Below are 21,731 nucleotides of genomic sequence, written 5' to 3'. Positions count from 1 at the left end.
TTGAGGACGTTCAACCTGTCAGAATTATAGCATGCTCAAATTCCCTGTCTGTATTGAATAGTGTATCAGCTGGCAAATCTAATAGGAGTGACCTATTGGAGTGACCTATTGGATGTTATTATGGAGAATTGAGAGACTGGTAGTAGTAGTAAGAGTCTACTGGGTCCCAGTCCATTTGTGTGTGAAAGGGAATGACTCAGCATAATCGAATAGGCCGATTGCTGAGTGTAACAGTGATAACTTCAGTCCGTCCCTCGCCCCGACCCGGGCGCGAACCAGGGACCCTCTGCACACATCAACAACAGTCACCCACCGTCACCCATCGCTGGGCCAAGGACAAGGTCTCAGAGCAAGTGACGTCATCGATTGAAAGGCTATTAGCGCGCACCACCGCTAACTAGCTAGCCATTTCACATCCGTTACATGAGGATACTGCGAAAGACAGTTGGCTACACCCAACATAGGTCCACTAAGCTAAATTGTCGACTGAAATAATAATTATAAACTTTATTTGAACAGCTTAATACATTGGATTCTATCTCAAATTAAAATGTTAAAACCTCAATGGTGTTTGCCTCTCTCTTATCTGACAGGGGAAACTGTTCCATAAATCTGGAACACTGTTGTTATTCTTATTGAATGTTTTTTTTATATATATTTTTACACATCAGATAAAGCATATTGTACATTTATAGGCATACAGTATGTGTAGTGGCTTCCTTTCCTCTTTACCATAGCCACTGCCCAAGCCTGAAGCGGGGTTGTTTCGTACGCATACAGTCCACACTCAAGGTTTCCAAACGGCCAAACATTCAATGAGATCCAGGGATATGGTGCAACAAAAATGTTTATTATTCTTATATCTAACAAAACAATGATTCTCCAATCAACTTAAAGCATAGATTACTTGACATGGAAAATACATAATATGACCTGTCTGTATGGTCAAAAAACTATAACGCTCCCGCGTCTAGCTAGGACTCCTCCCCCCGAAGGCCCAACTTCCTGCCTCCTAACACACTTAACACTGTACAATGAATGGGCAAGGGGAGGGGGCAAAAACTAAGTTACACTAACAAACGAATATATCTCAATCAGGTAAATATAAATCATAAAGGTACGTACCTAATATTTCATCATATACATTAATATTTAATATATTTACACAAGTGTACATGGAGCTCTGTATGTTCTGTCTTTCATACAAATATGTCCAAATCGGCTGTAACAGTATGTGTACACATTAGGGTGTAGCATCAAGGGGTTAACTGAACGTTCCTTGGGAAGAAGGCGGGGTTAAATGCAGCTATCCAATCCAGGAAGTATTTTAGTGTAGAGACAAATTGAAATGGTTTACGACTAACTGGATGTAAAGAGCTATACTGGTTTCGTGACCAAAGCTATAACATTATTTAATATAAAATATCGTTGCAGCAAGAACTGTATCTTGCGATGCACGTTAAATGACATATAGTTGTAATGTAACCATTTAGTTAGATACAGTAGCTAGCTAACAGTCAGTAGCTACTTCCACACTTGTGCTGGATCGATGTAAAATATTTGCAGTTCTGCTGGTTTGTGACACATCGTGCAACTGGGTGCTGAAAAGTACCTCTCTTGGTGAGATATAGCAACGGAAGAACTACAGCTGGACGTTTTAGAGAATTTTGGACTATTTTCTTCCTACTGGTTAGCCAATATAACGTTATTTGGCAAACGGATGCTGCTGCCACCTGCTAGCTAACGTTAGCAATTACTTGCAGTTAGCTATTTTCCACTGAAAATTGGTGACATGGCCATGACATGCTGTTAGCTACTGTAATCACAGCTGTCATTTGAATGTCCACGTTTCCATGTCAATGAGAAGCAGCTATAGTTTGCTAGAGACCCCCCACTCTGGAATTTGGTCTCGCACTGGCACTGTTGGCCACCGAGTGCCCGTCCACGCAAGCTAGCTGATTTGTTGCTACTATTACTACTTGTTAAGAATAGGAGGCGGTGGCAGCTTTGGTGGATACATTTCTGCCTCAGCTTTATAGCGATCACTGCCGAGGTGAAATACCGCAGTTCATGTTTCGACAAGAAGTCAGTGTACTGTCTTTTATTCCGTCTTGTTCCTACCTTTTCCAACACGAGAAGAGGAATATGTCTAGATATAACATTTACAGTCTTTTAGACTGGTTGTATGGCGGCGTGGACCCAAAGTTTGAAGGCAACGGGGGCCCAGAATGTGCCGCCTTTCTTGCACCGCAACAACGTATCAGCGAGAGTTTTGTCATGGTTCTGATTTCCATCGTGGAAGTTGTCGTCGCGCTGAGAAAAATCAACATTTGTAAAGAACTCAAAGAGATTGCGAAAGATGGGCCAAGGACGAAACAAGACAGTTTCGGCAAGAACCTGTTGCTGGTTGCTCTGTGTATGACGTTTGGAGTAGAGGTCGGATTCAAATTCGCCACCAAGACAGTGATATACCTACTGAATCCTTGTCATGTTATGACCATGGTGCAGGTAAGATATCTCAAGTTTAAATTGTAACTTACATTTGACATTTAAGTCATTTAGCAGACGTTGAATTTAAGATTGGCCTACCAGCACTACTTTTTTAGTGTTGAATGTGCATTGTGAATTTCTGTGTAGAGACCGATGCTGTGTACAAAGATTATGCCCATTGTGTCTGTCAAAGCACATGATCCACTAAATAAGCATTTTATCTGCCTCTCTGTAAAACAGTTTAGCCTTTCCATCATGTCTAACATTAAGTAGAAATGTTCTACCATGTTTTCACTCAACTTCTAGGTTTTGCATACATAGCTCACAATCTGGACTGGAGAACACTCACCCACTTGAATTTTAACTAGCTAATTGTATGTAGATTTATGAATATCTTTCATGTGGATATGACAATACATTATGTAGTTTAATTACAACAACCCTGTGTTTTACTTGCGTAATCAGCATTAATGATGGAGGAAATTGTCAAATCAAAGGAATGCCTTACTAGGATTAAATATTCCTTAACCGATGAAAACTTCAAGCACAATCTGACATGGTAAACCGATTCACTAACCTCACTCCCTATTTCTTGAGTTATATTGATGTAGCCTAAACTTTAAGGGAGTCTTGATGGCAAAGAGGGGACAAAACTAGAGACACATGGTGAAGAAAAGTAATAGAAATTGAGAAATTATTTGAGGATATCATGACTAGCGGTTTGTTCAGTCAGCCTCAGTCTGACTATAAGGTGTGTGTGTGTGTATATTGAACCACAGCCAACAACATTTGGAGAGCACCCAACACAGAGGATGTTGAGGAGGTAGGGCTCATCTGTTGTAATGTCATGCATGAGTATCCCTCTTCCCAAAGGGGTGCACTGCACTGTAATTGTCTGATTTAATCCCACTCAAATTAACTGAAAGGATCATGTTGAATCATGTAATATGCAATGTTACCAGTTTCAGATCATTGATCAGAAAAAGGGCATGTTAGAACGATACTGCAGTCATAAAGAAAGTCGGTTTATTGGGCACTGGAGCCCAAGTCTCTAAACGTAAACATCCTTGTCTCATAGACTAGACGTAAAATAGTAAATGTAAATCCAAGACACCCAAATTAGTATGATATTTTATGTTTGGTATGGTTACTTAAAGTGAAAAACGAAAGGAGGGTGGATGGGTGGGTGTATAATGCAAACATCTAGCAACCCAATGGTTGCGTGTTCGAATCTCATAACTGACAACTTTAGCAATTTTGCTACTTTGCAACTACTTAGCATGTTAGCTAACCCTTCCCCTAACTCTAACCATAACCCCTAACCGATGTTCCTTCAAAAAATGCAAATTTCAGGTCTGCTGGGTGCAAACTGGAATGTTGTGAAAGTTCTCTGCAACTTCTAGTGGACGTTTACTGTGAACACTGAGGCTGCACCCGCTTTAAGTTAGTTATAACAGTGACCAAGTAGGCTACTGTGGCTATTTGATCAAAATGTAGCCTATCAGAGTTGCCTTCCATAAAAAAACAATCGGGGAAAAAGCATCCCATAACATTTTTACATAGCTGTTCTATCATTCAGCCTACAGTAGCAACCAATGTGTGGTGTTAAATGTAGGCCTACATTCCATGAGACTTTTGGAGAAAAAAACATGTCGGGATTGACATTAAGCTGTTTATCCACTTGTCCTTCAGACAAGGTGGTGACTGAAAATGTTGTTTGACTCAAGAAACCACTTTACAAAATACAATAATTATTATTCACATACCATTATCACAGAGAATCAGACAAACTATGCTACCGTCTGCCTATTGGCTACTTAGCTTATTCAAGCATGTCTCCAATACAACACTTCCCCTTTAAGACAGAAAAAAAGCTCTTTGCTTTTCAAAGATGGCAAGAAATGTACATGTTTTGTGCTCTTGTAGGAAGCAACCACTCCCCCATTGCTGACTAGAAATTAGCTATAACTGGGCTAATAACTCACTTACTAGCAACAAATATGATCAAATGTACACACGTGGCTACATGCAGCTCTTGCTTTGAGCTCAAAACGAGTACGTCTACTCGCGACATGCTGTAAACGCAGTCCAGTTCGAAGTAAACGGCACAGATCCATATTTGGCAATGGTCTATTTGCATGTAGGGATACTGCAGCTCAGATTGGTTATGGCGCACCGTTATGTGACAAGTATGGGCCTATCAATGCATTAGAATCCTACTCCACGTGCTTCTCTGCACAGGCTGCTATTTCTTCTGCGCGGCAGTCCCTTCGAGGGAAGGGAACATTGCCTCTAACCCTAGCTAACGTTAGCAAGTCGGTGCAGTCTAATCTTTTACATTTTTACACATCTGATTAAATGCCATCCCCAACAGTCATATCTCTGCAATCAGTCACTCTGTTGACGGCTGTATATGAAAACACCTTTTCACAGGCTACAAAGTGTTTGACCATTTATCTAGCTTGTTTGCACTTACTCCTTATTTACCAGACACATATTGGTTAAGACATAGTTCTCCCCAGCTCCTTTAAATCTGCTAGTTAGCTAGCTCGATTTCTTTATCTTTGATGGTTTTATCAATAGTAACTTCATATTATTCATCATCTAACTCATGATATATGGCTGGCTTTTGTATTTGGTGTAGGGCTGGGTGATATGGCCAAAATATCATATCACAATATATATATTTTTAAATGTTTTTGATTTATAAAAGTTCTAAATATCCTTTATGAACAGGTCATGGCCCTAGGGTAGCAACCAATGTTTCCTCTAAGCTGCACCCGCGGGCTTGCAGTAGCCCCAAGACTGTCGTGCATAAGAAATATCAGCCCACGGAGAGGAGCACGAGGTTGAACTTCACTCAGCTTTCTAGAGTTTTCCCTGTTAACAGTATCAACGTTTCTCTTTACTGTGGCTCTTCTGATCGAATCAATGCCATATTAGTCACTTTCAATGCAGCATACTGAAACAAAACAAACTATGCAAGAGATTTTGTTGTAGACAAAATGCATCAAAGTAGGATTGTATTGCCTATATGCAAATAGACCATTGCCATATATGGATCTGTGCCGTTTTACTTTGAACTGGACTGTATTTACAGCATGAGCGATCGTGAGTAGATGCACTTGTTTTGAGATCAAAGAGAGTATCAACGTAGCCACGCTTGTACATTTGTTCATATTCGTTGCTAGTAAGTGAGTTATTAGCCCAGTTATAGATCCTTTTTAGTCAGCAATAGGGGAGTGATTGCTTCCTACAAGAGCACTAACGTATACATTTCTAGACTTCTTAGAAAAGCAAGTCAAGCTTTTTTTGGTTTTAAAGGGGCAGTGTTGTATTTTGAGACAGGCTTGAATAAGCTAAGTAGCCAATAGGCAAAGGGTAGCATAATTTGTCTTATTCTCTGTAACAATGGTATGGGAATAATAATGCAGTTTATTTTGAAAAATGGTTTCTTGCATCAAACAAAACCTTTTCAGTCACCTTGTCTGAAGGACAAGTGGATAAACAGGTTCATGTCAAGCCTTGCATGTTTTTTTCAAAGTGTCATGGAATGTTGTAGGCCTACATTGAACACCACACATTGGCTGCTTCTGTAGGCTGAATGATAGCTATTTCCATGTTAAAATGCTATGGGCTGCATTTTCTCCATTGTTTTTGATGGTAGGCCATAGAGGTCGACCGATTAATCAAAATGGCCGATTAAAAATCAAAATGGCCATTTTCAAGTTTTCATAACAAAACACTTTTTTTACACCTTTATCCTTTATTTAACTAGGCAAGTCAGTTAAGAACACATTCTTATTTTCAATTTTCCCACCTAGGAACGGTGGGTTAACTGCCTTGTTCAGGGGCAGAATGACAGATTTTTACCTTGTCAGCTCGGGGATTCAATCTTGCAACCTTACAGTTAACTAGTCCAACGCTCTAACCACCTGATTACATTGCACTCCATGAGGAGACTGCCTGTTACGCGAATGCAGTAAGAAGCCAAGGTAAGTTGCTAGCTAGCATTAAACTTATCTTATAAAAAACAATCAATCATAATCACTAGTTAACTACACATGGTTGATGATATTACTAGTTTATCTAGCGTGTCCTGTGTTGCATATAATCGATGCGGTGCGTATTCGCGAAAAAAGGACTGTCTTGCTCCAATGTGTACCTAACCATAAACGTCAATGCGTTTCTTAAAATCAATACGCAAGTATATATTTTTAAACCTGCATATTTAGTTAATATTGCCTGCTAACCTGGCTAGTTGCGAACTCTGTGAAGACTATTTCTTCCTAACAAAGACAGCCAACTTCGCCAAACGGGGATGATTTAACAAAAGCGCATTTGCGAATAAAGCACAATCGTTGCATGACTGTACCTAACCATAAACATCAATGCCTTTCTTAAAATCAATACACAGAAGTATATATTTTTAAACCTGCATATTTTGCTAAAAGAAATCCAGATTAGCAGGCAATATTAACCAGGTGAAATTGTGTCACTTCTCTTGCGTTCATTGCACGCAGAGTCAGTGTATATGCAACAGTTTGGGCTGCCTAATTTGCCAGAATTTTACGTAATTATTACATAACACTGAAGGTTGTGCAATGTAACAGGAATATTTAGACATATGGATGCCACCCGTTAGATAAAATACGGAATGGTTCCGTATTTCACTGAAAGAATAAACGTCTTGTTTTCGAGATGATAGTTTCCGGATTCGACCATATTAATGACCTACGGCTTGTATTTCTGTGTGTTATTATGTTATAATTAAGTCTATGATTTGATAGAGCAGTCTGACTGAGCGATGGTAGGCACCAGCAGGCTCGTAAGCATTCATTCAAACAGCACTTTAGTGCGTTTTGCCAGCAGCTCATCGCTGTGCTTCAAGCATTGAGCTGTTTATGACTTCAAGCGTATCAACTCCCGAGATTAGGCTGGTGTAACCGATGTGAAATGGCTAGCTAGTTAGCGGGGTGCGCGCTAACAGTGTTAAAAACGTCACTCGCTCTGAGACTTGGAGTGGTTGTTCCCCTTGCTCTGCAAGGGCTGCGGCTTTTGTGGAGCAATGGGTAAAACTGCTTCGAGGGTGGCTGTTGTCGATGTGTTCCTGGTTCGAGCCCAGGCAGGGGCGAGAAGAGGGACGGAAGCTATACTGTTACACTGGCAATACTATAGCGCCTATAAGAACATCCAATAGTCAAAGGAATATGAAATACAAATCGTATAGAGAGAAATTGTCCTATAATTCCTATAACTACAACCTAAAACTTCTTACCTGGGAATATTGAAGACTCCTGTTAAAAGGAACCACCAGCTTTCATATGTTCTCATGTTCTGAGCAAGGAACTTAAACGTTAGCTTTTTTACATGGCACATATTGCACTTTTACTTTCTTCTCCAAAGCTTTGTTTTTGCATTATTTAAACCAAATTGAACATGTTTCATTTTATTTGAGGCTAAATTGATTTTATTGATGTATTAAGTTAAAATAAGTGTTCATTCGGTATTGTTGTAATTGTCATTATTACAAATACATGTTTTAAAAAACGGCCGATTTAATCGCTATCGGCTTTTTTTGGTCCTCCAATAATCGGTATCGGCGTTGAAAAATCTTATAATCTGTCGACCTCTAGTAGGCCACTCTTGTATGATCAAATAGCCAAAGTACCGTACTTGGTCACTGCTAACTGGATCTTAAAGTGGGTAAAGCCTGTGTTCACAGTAAACGCGCTGGGAGTTGAATTTTCACAATGTTTAAGTTTGCACCCGGCAGACTAGAAATTTGCTCAATGCTGAAAAAAAGGCCTTGTTAATTAGTGAACTGTTGGAATCGTGGAAATATAATTATTCTATAGCAGAATATGTGACCGACCTGCTCGTTTCGATCTTAGGAGCAAAATTGGAAATTGTGTTTTTTACATTGGATAGAGACTTCTAGTAGAGCTAGAAAGTTGAGGAACAATGGGAAAGTAATTCTGCTTTGAAAGTTGATAAACTTGTAACCTCACTTGAGGAAAGGGTTGATCCCAGCTTTCTTTCCTAACAACAGCAGTGAAGCACCAAAGCTAACTGGCTAACATTGACTAGCTTACTAGCTACTTCCAGACACAAATGAGAGAACTCACTCTGACCATTTTACTCGCCCTAGCAGAGTTGGTTAGGCTGTTTTTATGTTATCCAGACCGTTGGTGACTGCAACTGTGCTGCTGGCAACAATTATTTTTTTTGCCAAGTTTACTGACACCGTCCGTAATCAACGGGTGTTGAGCGTTTGTAAATTCATCAGTTATTCTGTGCTCTGGCACACTCAGACGAGTGCTCTGAAATCGGAGTGAATTTACCAGCTACATCTATCAACAGTTTTCGCAGTGACATCATTAACATTCTATTGAAATGGTTACTTGCATAGTGGAGTCTTTTGTTAAGTCATGTAGCTAGCTAGCTAAACAATTAACCATAATCCCAACCCATGACGTTACTACCCTGCTTGAGCTAACCAACCCGGTTCAATGTTAGCTAGCTAACATTAGGCTTTAACTAGCAAAGCAAATGGCTCAGATTTATTTTCATTTCACCTTTATTTAACCAGGTAGGCCAGTTGAGAACAAGTTCTCATTTACAACTGCGGCCTGGCCAAGATAAAGCAAAGCAGTGCGACAAAAACAGCAACACAGAGTTACACATAAACAAACATACAGTCAATAACACATTAGGAAAGAAAAATAGAAAAATCTATGTACAGTGTGTGCAAATGTAGAAGAGTAAGGAGGTAGGCAATAAATAGGCCATAGAGGCGAAATAATTACAATTTAGCATTAATACTGGAGTGATAGATGTGCAGATGATGATGTGTAAGTAGAGATACTGGGGTGCAAAAGAGCAAGAGGGTAAGTAATAATATGGGGATGAGGTAGTTGGGTGTGTACAGGTACAGTGATCGGTAAGCTGCTCTGACAGCTGATGTTTTAGATGGGAATAATACTACTACACAGATCATACACATAACGTTAGCTAGCTAGCTAACAGTACACTTTAACTTGAAATGAAAATGACTTTCTGGCAAAATTTGAAATGTGTAATATCTGAAACTTTAGCTGGCTATATTCTTACCTGTATACATGGGTGGACGCCTCTCCCTCTTCTTCACAGATGCCATGGTTGTCCTTAGTTTGAAGATGTAATCGAGAGACAGGTGTTTTCTCCATCTCCTAGCTATCATACTCTAATTCCACTGATTTCAAAACTCGGTCCTCCAGAAAGTGGAGAGCAACACTTATGCAGTTCTACTATAATAATACTATATATATATATATATATATATACATACATACATACATACATACATACATACAGTGGGGCAAAAAGGTATTTAGTCAGCCACCAATTGTGCAAGTTCTCCCACTTAAAAAGATGAGAGGCCTGTAATTTTCATCATAGGGACACTTCAACTATGACAGACAAAATGAGGGAAAAAAATCCAGAAAATCACATTGTAGGATTTTTTATGAATTTATTTGCAAATTATGGTGGAAAATAAGTATTTGGTCACCTACAAACAAGCAAGATTTCTGGCTCTCACAGACCTGTAACTTCTTCTTTAAGAGGCTCCTCTGTCCTCCACTCATTACCTGTATTTTAATGGCACCTGTTTGAACTTGTTATCAGTATAAAAGACACCTGTCCACAACCTCAGTCACACTCCAAACTCCACTATGGCCAAGACCAAAGAGCTGTCAAAGGACACCAGAAACAAAACTGTAGACCTGCACCAGGCTGGGAAGACTGAATCTGCAATAGGTAAGCAGCTTGGTTTGAAGAAATCAACTGTGGGAGCAATTATTAGGAAATGGAAGACATACAAGACCACTGATAATCTCCCTCGATCTGGGGCTCCACGCAAGATCTCACCCCGTGGGGTCAAAATGATCACAGGAACGGTGAGCAAAAATCCCAGAACCACACGGGGGGACCTAGTGAATGACCTGCAGAGAGCTGGGACCAAAGTAACAAAGCCTACCATCAGTAACACACTACGGTGCCAGGGACTCAAATCCTGCAGTGCGAGAGGTGTCCCCTTGCTTAAGACAGTACATGTCCAGGCCCGTCTGAAGTTTGCTAGAGAGCATTTGGATGATCCAGAAGAAGATTGGGAGAATGTCATATGGTCAGATGAAACCAAAATATAACTTTTTGGTAAAAACTCAACTCGTCGTGTTTGGAGGACAAAGAATGCTGAGTTGCATCCAAAGAACACCATACCTACTGTGAAGCATGGGGGTGGAAACATCATGCTTTGGGGCTGTTTTTCTGCAAAGGGACCAGGACGACTGATCCGTGTAGAGGAAAGAATGAATGGGGCCATGTATCGTGAGATTTTGAGTGAAAACCTCCTTCCATCAGCAAGGGCATTGAAGATGAAACGTGGCTGGGTCTTTCAGCATGACAATGATCCCAAACACACCGCCCGGGCAACGAAGGAGTGGCTTCGTAAGAAGCATTTCAAGGTCCTGGAGTGGCCTAGCCAGTCTCCAGATCTCAACCCCATAGAAAATCTTTGGAGGGAGTTGAAAGTCCGCGTTGCCCAGCAACAGCCCCAAAACATCACTGCTCTAGAGGAGATCTGCATGGAGGAATGGGCCAAAATACCAGCAACAGTGTGTGAAAACCTTGTGAAGACTTACAGAAAACGTTTGACCTGGTCATTGCCAACAAAGGGTATATAACAAAGTATTGAGAAACTTTTGTTATTGACCAAATACTTACTTTCCACCATAATTTGCAAATAAATAATTTGCAAATTCTCATTTTGTCTGTCATAGTTGAAGTGTACCTATGATGAAAATTACAGGCCTCATCTTTTTAAGTGGGAGAACTTGCACAATTGGTGGCTGACTAAATACTTTTTTGCCCCACTGTGTGTGTGTGTGTGTATATATATATATATATATATATATATATATATATATATATATATATATATATATATATATATATATATATATATATATATATATATATATATATATATATTTTTTTTTAATATATATTTTTTTATAAATACGTTAGACAGGATTACCTACCTGACCAGCGCAATAGACAGAAGTGTGCTACATGGCAGACAATCCAAACTCATCTCATGGTGTGTCCAGCCCACTTATTATTTCAGCAAATCATGGCTAGCGGGAAGGTTGCTTTCTTTTTCTGTGGCTAAACCAACTAGGCTCATAATTATATTCATATTTACAGATGGCATACAAGTTTGTTATTAAGGCACATGAAAGTTCACATGTTCCAGAAGGCATTTCTGTCAAAAAAAAGTTTACTTTCAAATGGCTCTCCTGTGAAGTAGTGACACGCGACATACGCCTAGTTTCCTGAAACAAGTCACATATAGTGGACAGCACCTTGAATGCATTGTTTGACATAACAAATGAATAAGCCAGGGAGGAATTATTGACAGGGTAGGAACCAAAGTGTTGGTCAATGTTTCCAGGGGACCCTAATTAGATGTTACGTTCCATGTTTTCTTACCTCATGTAGCTAGCAAGCTAGCTAAGCTATTCATGTTTCACCTATTCCTCTCTGATATAAGATACCGTTGCACAAACAATATGATTATCTAGGCCTACAATATTACTGTATTAGCTATCTAAGTTTGCTCTTACTCTTAGTACATTTAGCAAGCTAGCTAACTAGTGATTAGCATTAGTGGCTAAGGCAAACTAGCAGAGAGTAAGGAACACAAACTAGTAGTGTAATTGTAGAATGCTTGTGGAAAGCAGTATCGTTTTCACCAACATCTTTTTGCATCCATTTGACCATGCAGACTGCAGAGTAAATGGCAAGAAAATGTGTGACTCCATGGTTAAGCAACTGCTTTCCTTGAGTGACAGGGCAGGGCTTGGTGTGGTATGCGCATCACACTTAACAAACCAAACATTGAAAAACCGCTATAGAAGGTGAAGTAAAAACCCAAACCAGTCCATGCATCTATACCGGTGTATAGTAAAATAGGGTATACTGCCCAGCCCTAATAAGGTGGTTAGCTAGACTACCTGTGTTGCTGCTGCCCTAACACATGTGCAACTGAAGATGGGATAGAGTTGGGTCGGAGGGTTGTTGATGTAGCCGCTCCTCACTGTCTTTCTGCCTCTCTCTGCTGCGGGTATCAGCCAACCAGACCGAATATTGATGATGATGAAGGCTCAATCAAGTGTTAATCAAATCTTATACTGCTGTGGCAGTATTGTTAATATTTAAACTAGGTAGCTAGATATACATACACACACACACACACTGACTTGCCTAGTTAAATAAAAGCCGTCACTTATGAGCTATGCAGAGGTGAGTGCCAGAGAGGTCTATGGGGTTAGGTACCTACACCCAGGGCAACTGAGTGACGTTTGGCTTCTGATGTGATCGGTCTGATGCTTTCTTGACACTTTTTTTGGTGCGCCAGGACCATTCACAGCTGAGTTGTAACCTAGAGGCTTCTAGATCTTGTAAGTCTGCCACCTGGACATTGATCTGTTTGGATTGCATTCTGCATTTTCATCTCAGGCTTCCCATTGTTACACACCGTCATCTCACTGGAACCAAAGCACAGCGTGCAGCCGTGCACTCAAATAACTAATGCTTTGTCCTGTCATTATCTCATTAAATAGCACCCATAATGATATCCCTGGAAAGAGAATTGTCCCATGTGTATGTCCCAGGATGTTGGATTGAATATGAGCTGAACCAGTCTCTGGAGATTGATTATCCTGGGTTAGAAGAATGTATGCTTCTTTAATTGGTGTTGGGGGAGAATGGGCCAGCTGTGGTATTCATAAGGGTCTATTGTACTGAACAACACAACTAAGCAGATGACAACATGGCTCACTATGCTATAGCACCCAGCAGAGAACAGGAAATATATGACCGCAGGGCTTAGCACTCCGGATTCTGGAATGGATCCTTCCCTTGGTGCTGCACATTCAGTTACCTGCCTGGACATGCAAATAAAAATGCGCCAAGCCTTCCATGCCTTGGCCCAAATTTTTTTTTTGATGTTAGATACCCAGTGGTGTGTATTCATGGATGTCAAGGGAAGCCAGGCTTCCCCAAAAAATGTACGAAAAAAATTTGACATTAATTTGTATCTTTCGTCTCTCTGTTTTTCATACATTCAGCCTCTTGCAAATTGAAGGAAATGTATCTCACCAGAGAAAGCAACTGAGTGAGCTCAGCTGTGAATGGTCCTGGCGCACCAAAAAAAGTGTCAAGAAAGCATCAGACCGATCACATCAGAAGCCAAATGTCATTGACGGGAAAAAAACTTGGATTGTTGCATCTCATTGTGTTGTCCTCCAGTGGCTAGCTAGCTAAAATTGTCCTTTTCCTAAATTAGCCATGGATGAAGATAGGGATTTGGACTTGTGGTTTTACTTAATTCTTCGTACTGGCTAATGATTATAACAGTGATTCTGATCCAACCATAAATTCATACATTGTGCCCCTGGCCTGAGAGGATGGAAGTTCAATATGTAGCTAGATGTCATTGGAAATAAGAATTTGTTCTTAACTGACTTGCCTGCCTAGTTCAATAAAATGAAAATGTAGAAGTCTAATGTTAAATAGCTAGCCTGGCGCATCGTTGTCCTTGAAAGTAAGTTAGGCTAGCGAGCAAGCATTTTAGCCAGGTAGACTAGGACAACATAAATGAAAAGAGTGTACTGTATGACAGTTTAGGCAACATGAAAGAGGATGGCATTACTCCTCTACAAGTAGGGTGAGTCAACATGTTTTTTTTCTACTTGCACACAGAAATCAGTACCATGGACAGCCACAATATATTTAGCTTGACTGGACTAAATCATTTTTGGTGTCTTTTAGTTGTCACTGTATTAGACTTAGCATAGGTGAGTAGATGTTGAAATGGTGCTGGAATAGTGGAGGCCGCTCCTGTTTTCTTTGCGACTTGCGGTAACTCCGTGGTTCTAAATCAATCGTTTAGTAGTCCGAAATTGTCGGACACATTTACCTTGCTTTGCCATGCTGTAGGCCATGTAACTAACTGTTTGTGGACTTCACTGGACAGATGTTGCTCTACGGTTTTGTAATGAAACAAAGGTGTGGTTGAATTTATTTTGCCACTGATGACTTGTCTTGGCCTCAGGCCTAATATATCACAGTGGCAAGGCATATGAACTAACAGGTTATAGAGCAAACAATACAACTATCACAACACGGGTTGTAATATGCCTTTTTTTTGGTCTTGGCTTCCCCAGTGATTTTACACACACCGCTGCTGTAGATACCATATCAGTGAGAACCTGCCAATTTGTATGGCAAAGTCTCTAGGATTGGGCGGTGTACCAGGCTATTTGGAAAAAGCCACGGGATGGTTTTTCAATACCGCCAAAACTATTTATTTTTGAAGTTTGTCAATACATTTTAATATTTGTAGAACGCTTAAGATACTACATTCAGTCAACTTGTGCAATACGTTAGGAGAAAAATCTGATTGCTTTCTTCATTTCACCTGTCACAGTATTTTACATTATGAAGCTTACCGTGTAGATCCCCGTAACGGTTGTGCCAGTCACGTGTGTGTTTGTAAATAGCACAACGGGAGAAAGCGGGCACTGGTGAGTCCATAGCGTTCTATATCTATCAGCAAGTCTGTTGTGCGACGAACATCAGAACGTTACACTTGTAGGCAATTTATTACTAAATGTTTGCCGTCAGATACAGTATATACACACAATTATGTGGACACACATTCAAATTAGTGGATTTGGCTATTTCAGCCTCAGCCATTGCTGACAGGTGTATAATATCGAGCACACAGCCATGCAATCTCCATAGACAAACAATGTCAGTAGAATGGCCTTGACCGAAAAGCTCAATGACTTTCGACATGGCACCGTCATAGGATGCTACCTTTCCAACAAGTCAGTTCGTCAAATTTCTGCCCTGCTACAGCTGCCCCGGTCAACTGTAAGTGATGTTATTGTGAAGTGGAAATGTATAGGAGCAACAACACCTCAGCCGCAAAGTGGTAGGTGAAGGGAAATCTTAACGCAACAGCATGCAATGACATTCTAGACGATTCTAAGCTTCCAACTTTGTGGCAACAGTTTGGGAAAGGTCCTTTCCTGTTTCAGTATAACAATGCCCCCGTGCACAAAGTCCATACAGAAAAGGTTTGTTGACCGGTGTGGAAGAACTTGACTGCCCTGACCGCAACCCCATCAAACACCTTTGGGATGAATTGCAGCGCCAACTGCGAGCCAGATCTAGTTGCCCAACATCAATGCCCAACCTCACTCATGCTCTTGTGGCTGAATGGAAGCCGCAGCAATGTTTCAACATTAGTGGAAAGCCTTCCCAGAAGAGTGAAGGCTGCTATAGCAGCAGAGGGGGGACCAACTCTATTTTAATGCCCATGATTTTGGAATGAGATGTTTGACGAGCAGGTGTCCACATACTCTTGTAGTAATCATGGCCGAATGCTGTCTGGGCTCGCAGGGCACATGCCCAGGGGGTCGCCATTGATTTGGTTAGTTATTCTCACTTGGATGTCATATTAACATGGCATAACTCGTAGTAAAACCTTTAAAATGGCTGGAAATTAGCTTTTAAACTGCCACATTTTCTCTCTGCCCAGTGGCAAAATGTGTAGAATTGCAGGAAATTAACAATTTTTTTTAAATTCTATTTTTCTCTCCGGCATCAAGAAAGGGGGGTCATTCAAATGTTTTGCTGCAAATCTTGTTTACGGCTAGAGCGGGCACTATCTTCAAATGGGGGGACTGGATATAAACTCAGCAAAATGTCCCTTTTTCAGGACCCAAATAACTTCACAGATCTTAATTGTAAAGGGTTTTAAACACTGCCTCCCATGCTTGTTCAATGAACCATAAACAATTAATGAACATGCACCTGTGGAACGGTCGTTAAGACAATACCAGCTTACAGATGGTAGGCAATTAAGGTCACAGTTAAGAAAACTTAGGACACTGAAGAGACCTTTCTACTGACTCTGAAAAACACCAAAAGAAAGATGCCCAGGGTCCCTGCTCATATGCGTGAAAGTGCCTTAGGCATGCTGCAAGGAGGCTTGAGGACTGCAGATGTGGCCAGGGCAATAAATTGCAATGTCCGGACTGTGAGACGCCTAAGACAGGGAGACAGGACGGACAGCTGATCATCCTCGCAGTGGCAGACCACGTGTAACAACACCTGCACAGGATCGGTACATCCGAACATCACACCAACAGGTACAGAATGGCAACAACAACTGCCCGAATTACACCAGGAACGCACAATCCCTCCATCAGTGCTCAGTGTTACATCCCTCCCATTTCTTGACAGATAGCTGAACTAGCCAACTGAGTCATTTAGAATTTTGTCCTGGCAGCTGAGTTGTTTCGAGATGCGTCCTGACAGCTGGAGAAAATAATAATAATTCATAAGCATCCTTGATCACAAATCATGACCGTTGGGCCATTTGGATTGAATATGTTATTTTATATTCTCAAACTAACAGCAGTGCCTATTAGAGGTCAACCGATTTATGATTTTTCAACACCGATACTGATTTATTGGAGGACCAAAAAAAGCCGATGTCGATTTTTATATATATATTTGTAATAATGACAATTACAACAATATTGAATGAACACTTTTATTTGAACTTAATATAATACATCAATGAAATTAATTTAGTCTCAAATATATAATGAAACATGTTCAATTTGGTTTAAATAATGCAAAAACAAAGTGCAATATTTGCCATGAAAAAAAGCTACCGTTTAAGTTCCTTGCTCAGAACATGAGAACATATGAAAGCTGGTGGTTCATTTTAACATGAGTCTTCAATATTCCCAGTAAAGAAGTTTTAGGTTGTAGTTATAATAGGAATTATAGGACTATTTCTCTCTATACCATTTGTATTTCATATACCTTTGACTATTGGATGTTCTTATAGGCACTATAGTATTGCCAGCCTAATCTCGGGAGTTGATAGGCTTGAAGTCATAAATCAAATCAATGTTTATTTGTCACGTGCTCCGAATACAACAGTGAAATGCTCACTTACCTTTTTTGCACTATTGGTTAGAGCCTGTATTAGGTGAACAATAGGTAGGTAAAGAAATAAAACAACAGTATAAAGACAGGCTATATACAGTAGCGAGGCTATAAAAGTAGCGAGGCTACATACAGACACCGGTTAGGCTGATTTGAGGTAGTAAGTACATGTAGATATGGTTAAAGTGACTATGCATATATGATGAACAGAGAGTAGCAGTAGCGTAAAAGAGGGGTTGGTGGGTGGTACACAATGCAGATAGCCCGGTTAGCCAATGTGTGGGAGCACTGGTTGGTCGGCCCAATTTGAGGTAGTATGTACATGAATGTATAGTTAAAGTGACTATGCATATATGATAAACAGAGAGTAGGAGCAGCGTAAAAGAGGAGTTGGGGGTGTGGCACACAATGCAAATAGTCCGGGTAGCCATTTGATTACCTGTTCAGGAGTCTTATGGCTTGGGGGTAAAAACTGTTGAGAATCCGTTTTGTCCTAGACTTGGCACTCTGGTACCGCTTGCCATGCAGTAGGAGAGAGAACAGTCTGTCTGGGGTGGCTGGGGTCTTAGACAATTTTTAGAGCCTTCCTCTGACACTGCCTGGTGTAGAGGTCCTGGATGGCAGGCAGCTTAGCCCCAGTGATGTACTGGGCCGTACGCACTACCCTCTGTAGTGCCTTGCGTCAGAGGCCGAGCAATTGCCGTACCAGTCAGGATGCTCTCGATGTTGCAGCTGTAGAACCTTTTGAGGATCTCAGGACACATGCCAAATCTTTTTCGTTTCCTGAGGGGGAATAGGCTTTGTCGTGCCCTCTTCATGACTGTCTTGGTGTGTTTGGACCATTTTTGTTGATGTGGACACCAAGGAACTTGAAGCTCTCAACCTATTCCACTACTGCCCCGTCGATGAGAATGGGGGCGTGCTCAGTCCTCCTTTTCCTGTAGTCCACAATCATCTCCATTGTCTTGGTTACATTGAGGGATAGGTTGTTATTCTGCCACCACCCGGCCAGGTCTCTGACTTCCTCCCTATAGGCTGTCTCGTCGTTGTTGGTGATCAGGCCTACCACTGTTGTGTCGTCTGCAAACTTAATGATGGTGTTGGAGTCGTGCCTGGCCATGCAGTCGTGGGTGAACAGGGAGTACAGGAGGGGACTGAGCACGCACCCCTGGGGAGCTCTAGTGTTGAGGATCAGCGTGGCAGATCTGTTGCTACCTACCCTCACCACCTGGGGGCGGCCCGTCAGGAAGCACAATGCTTGAAGCACAGTGAAGAGCTGCTGGCAAATGACTTAATTATAATATAATAACACACAGAAATATGAGCCTTAGGTCATTTAATATGGTCAAATCCGGAAACTATCATTTCGAAAACAAAAAGTTTATTCTTTCAGTGAAATACGGAACCGTTCCGTATTTTATCTAACAGGTGGCATCCCTAAGTCTAAATATTGCTGTTACATTGCACAACCGTCAATGTTATGTCATAACTATGTACAGTTCTGGCAAATTAATTAGGGTCTTTGTTAGAAAGAAATGGTCTTCACACAGTTCGCAACGAGCCAGGCAGCCCAAGCTGCTGCATATACCCTGACTGCTTGCACAGAATGCAAGAGAAGTGACACAATTCCCCCAGTTAAAATAAATTCATGTTAGCAGGCAATATTAAGTAAATATACAGGTTTAAAAATATATACTTGTGTATTGCTTTTAAGAAAGGCATTGATGTTTATGGTTAAGTACATTGGTGCAACGACAGTGCTTTTTTCACAAATGCGCTTGTTAAATCATCACCCGTTTGGCGAAGTAGGCTGTGATTCGATGATAAATTAACAGGCACCGCAACGATTATATGCAACGCACGACAAGGTAGATGAACTAGTAATATCATCAACCATGTGTAGTTAACTAGTGATTATGTTAAGATAAGTTTAATGCTAGCTAGCAACTTACCTTGGCTCCTTGCTGCACTCGCGTAACAGGTAGTCAGCCTGCCACGCAATCTCCTCGTTGAGTGCAATGTAATTGGCCATAATCGGTATCCAAAAATGCCGATTACCAATTATGAAAACTTGAAATCGGCCCTAATTAATCGGCCATTCCGATTAATCTGTCGACCTCTAATGCCTATATTATGTCCTTCCATACATGCGTGATATGCTGGGGTGATGCTTCTATGCAAATGTTGATCTGTAGCCAAATATAAGTCCCACATGGAAGGAAAACAGATTGTCATCTGTAGCACCATAACAACATAATGGTAATACTTGTATTTGAATGCTAAATCTCTTGATGAACTGGGTAAATTAAGATGGCATAGGCCTACTCACAATACAAGTGAATGCATATTCAATAGGAGTGTGTGCATGCATTGATGTATTAAGTTTATTTTGGCTGATCAATGGAGTCAATGGTGCTACAGAGGACAAATCTGTTTGCCTTTCCATGTGAGACTTTATATGGCACCTGAGGGAGATGGCTGCCGTTTTACGGGCTCCTAAACTATTGTGTGTGTGTTTTTTGCGTTATTTGTAACTTATTTTGTACATAATGTTTCTGCCAGCGTCTCTTATGACCGAAAAGAGCTTCTGGATATCAGGACAGCCATTACTCACCTCGTACTGGATGAAGATTTTTCTTTAACGAGTCGGACGCAAAGGATTTACTTCAGACACCGGAAAAGGCCCAAATCTCCGTCATTCGCATGAAGAAGAGACAAGAGATGTCGGGGTGCCTTGTAAGGATCCGATAGCGAGTGGGTAATCTGCCTCTACCATCAGTCCTATTAGCCAACGTGCAATCATTGGATAACAAAATGGTTGAGCTCCAATCAAGACTATCCTACCAATGGGACATTCAAAACTACTATCTTATGTTTCACCGAGTTGTGGCTGAACGACAACATGGATAACATACAGCTGGCTGGGTTTTCCGTGCATCGGCAAGATGGAACAGCTGCCTCCAATTAGACAAGGGGTGGCGGTCTGTCTATTTCTCAATAACAGCTGGTGCAAGAAATGTCATTAAGTCTTGAGATTTTGCTTGCCTGAGGTAGAGTATCTCATGATAAGCTGTAGACCACACTATTTACCAAGAGTTTTTATATTTTCCGTAGCTGTCTATTTACCACCACAAACCAATGCTGGCACTAAGACCGCACTCAACAAGCTGTGTAAGGCCATAAGCAAAGAAAATGCTCATCCAGAGATGCCGCTCCTAGTGGCCGGGGACATTAATGCTGGGAATCTTAAATCCGTTTTACCTCATTTCTACCAGCATGTCACATGTGCAACCAGAGGGGGGGAAACAACTCTATACCACCTTTACTCCACACACAGAGACACGTACAAAGCTCTCCCTCGTCCTCCTTTTGGCAAATCGAACCATAACTCTATCCTGCTGATTTCCTGCTTACAAGCAAAAACTACAACAGGAAGTACCAGTGACTCGCTCAATACGGAAGTGGTCAGATGACGCAGATGCTGAGCTACAGGATTGTTTTGCTAGCAGAGACTTGAATATGTTCCAGGATTCTTCCAATGGCATTGCGGAGTACACCACAACAGTCACTGGCTTCATCAATAATTGCATCGACGACGTCTTCCCCACAGTGACCGTACGTACATACCCCAACCAGAAGCCATGGATTACAGGCAACATCCGCACTGAGCTAAAGGGTAGAGCTGCCGCTTTCAAGGAGAGGGACGCTAACCCGGAAGCTTATTGGAAATCCCGCTATGCCCTCAGATGAACCATCAAACAGGCAAAGCATCAATATAGGACTAAGATTGAATCCTATTACACCGGCTCCGACGCTCGTCAAATGTGGAAGGGCTTGCAAACTATTACGGACTACAAAGGGAAGCACAGCTGCGAGCTGCCCAGTGACAGGAGCCTACCAGTCGAGCTAAATGACTTCTATGCGCGCTTCGAGGCAAGCAACACTGAAGCATGCACCAGCTGTTCCAGACGATTGTGATCACGTTCTCCATAGCCGACGTGAGTAAGACCTTTTAAACAGGTCAACATTCACAAGGCCGCAGGGCCAGACAAATTACCTGGACCTGTACTCCGAGCATTCACTGACCAATTGGCAAGTCTAAATCTGATTTATCACTCCAGTGTTAATCTGCTAAATTGTAATTATTCGCTCCTATGGCCTAT

General features: G+C 41.2%; 1 protein-coding gene across 3 annotated transcripts in view; it reads left to right on the top strand.

The window, feature by feature from the left end:
- Positions 1-1,022: 1,022 nt before the first annotated feature.
- LOC139537129 (transmembrane protein 164-like) overlaps positions 1,023-21,731 on the top strand; it is a 57,759-nt gene continuing 37,050 nt past the window's right edge. Inside the window, exon 1 of one of the 3 annotated variants that reach the window (XM_071338069.1) lies at positions 1,023-1,098. In XM_071338069.1, the coding sequence (XP_071194170.1) occupies positions 1,039-1,098 (60 nt within the window). In that variant the 5' untranslated portion in view covers positions 1,023-1,038. Of the gene's footprint in view, positions 1,118-1,317; positions 2,509-21,731 lie in introns of those variants that run through there. The other 2 variants (XM_071338070.1, XM_071338068.1) reach the window with 2 other exon arrangements.

This window comes from Salvelinus alpinus, chromosome 13 (genome assembly GCF_045679555.1).
Source record: "Salvelinus alpinus chromosome 13, SLU_Salpinus.1, whole genome shotgun sequence".
NCBI lineage: Eukaryota > Metazoa > Chordata > Actinopteri > Salmoniformes > Salmonidae > Salvelinus > Salvelinus alpinus.
This window is presented reverse-complemented; position numbering and strand designations above follow the sequence as displayed.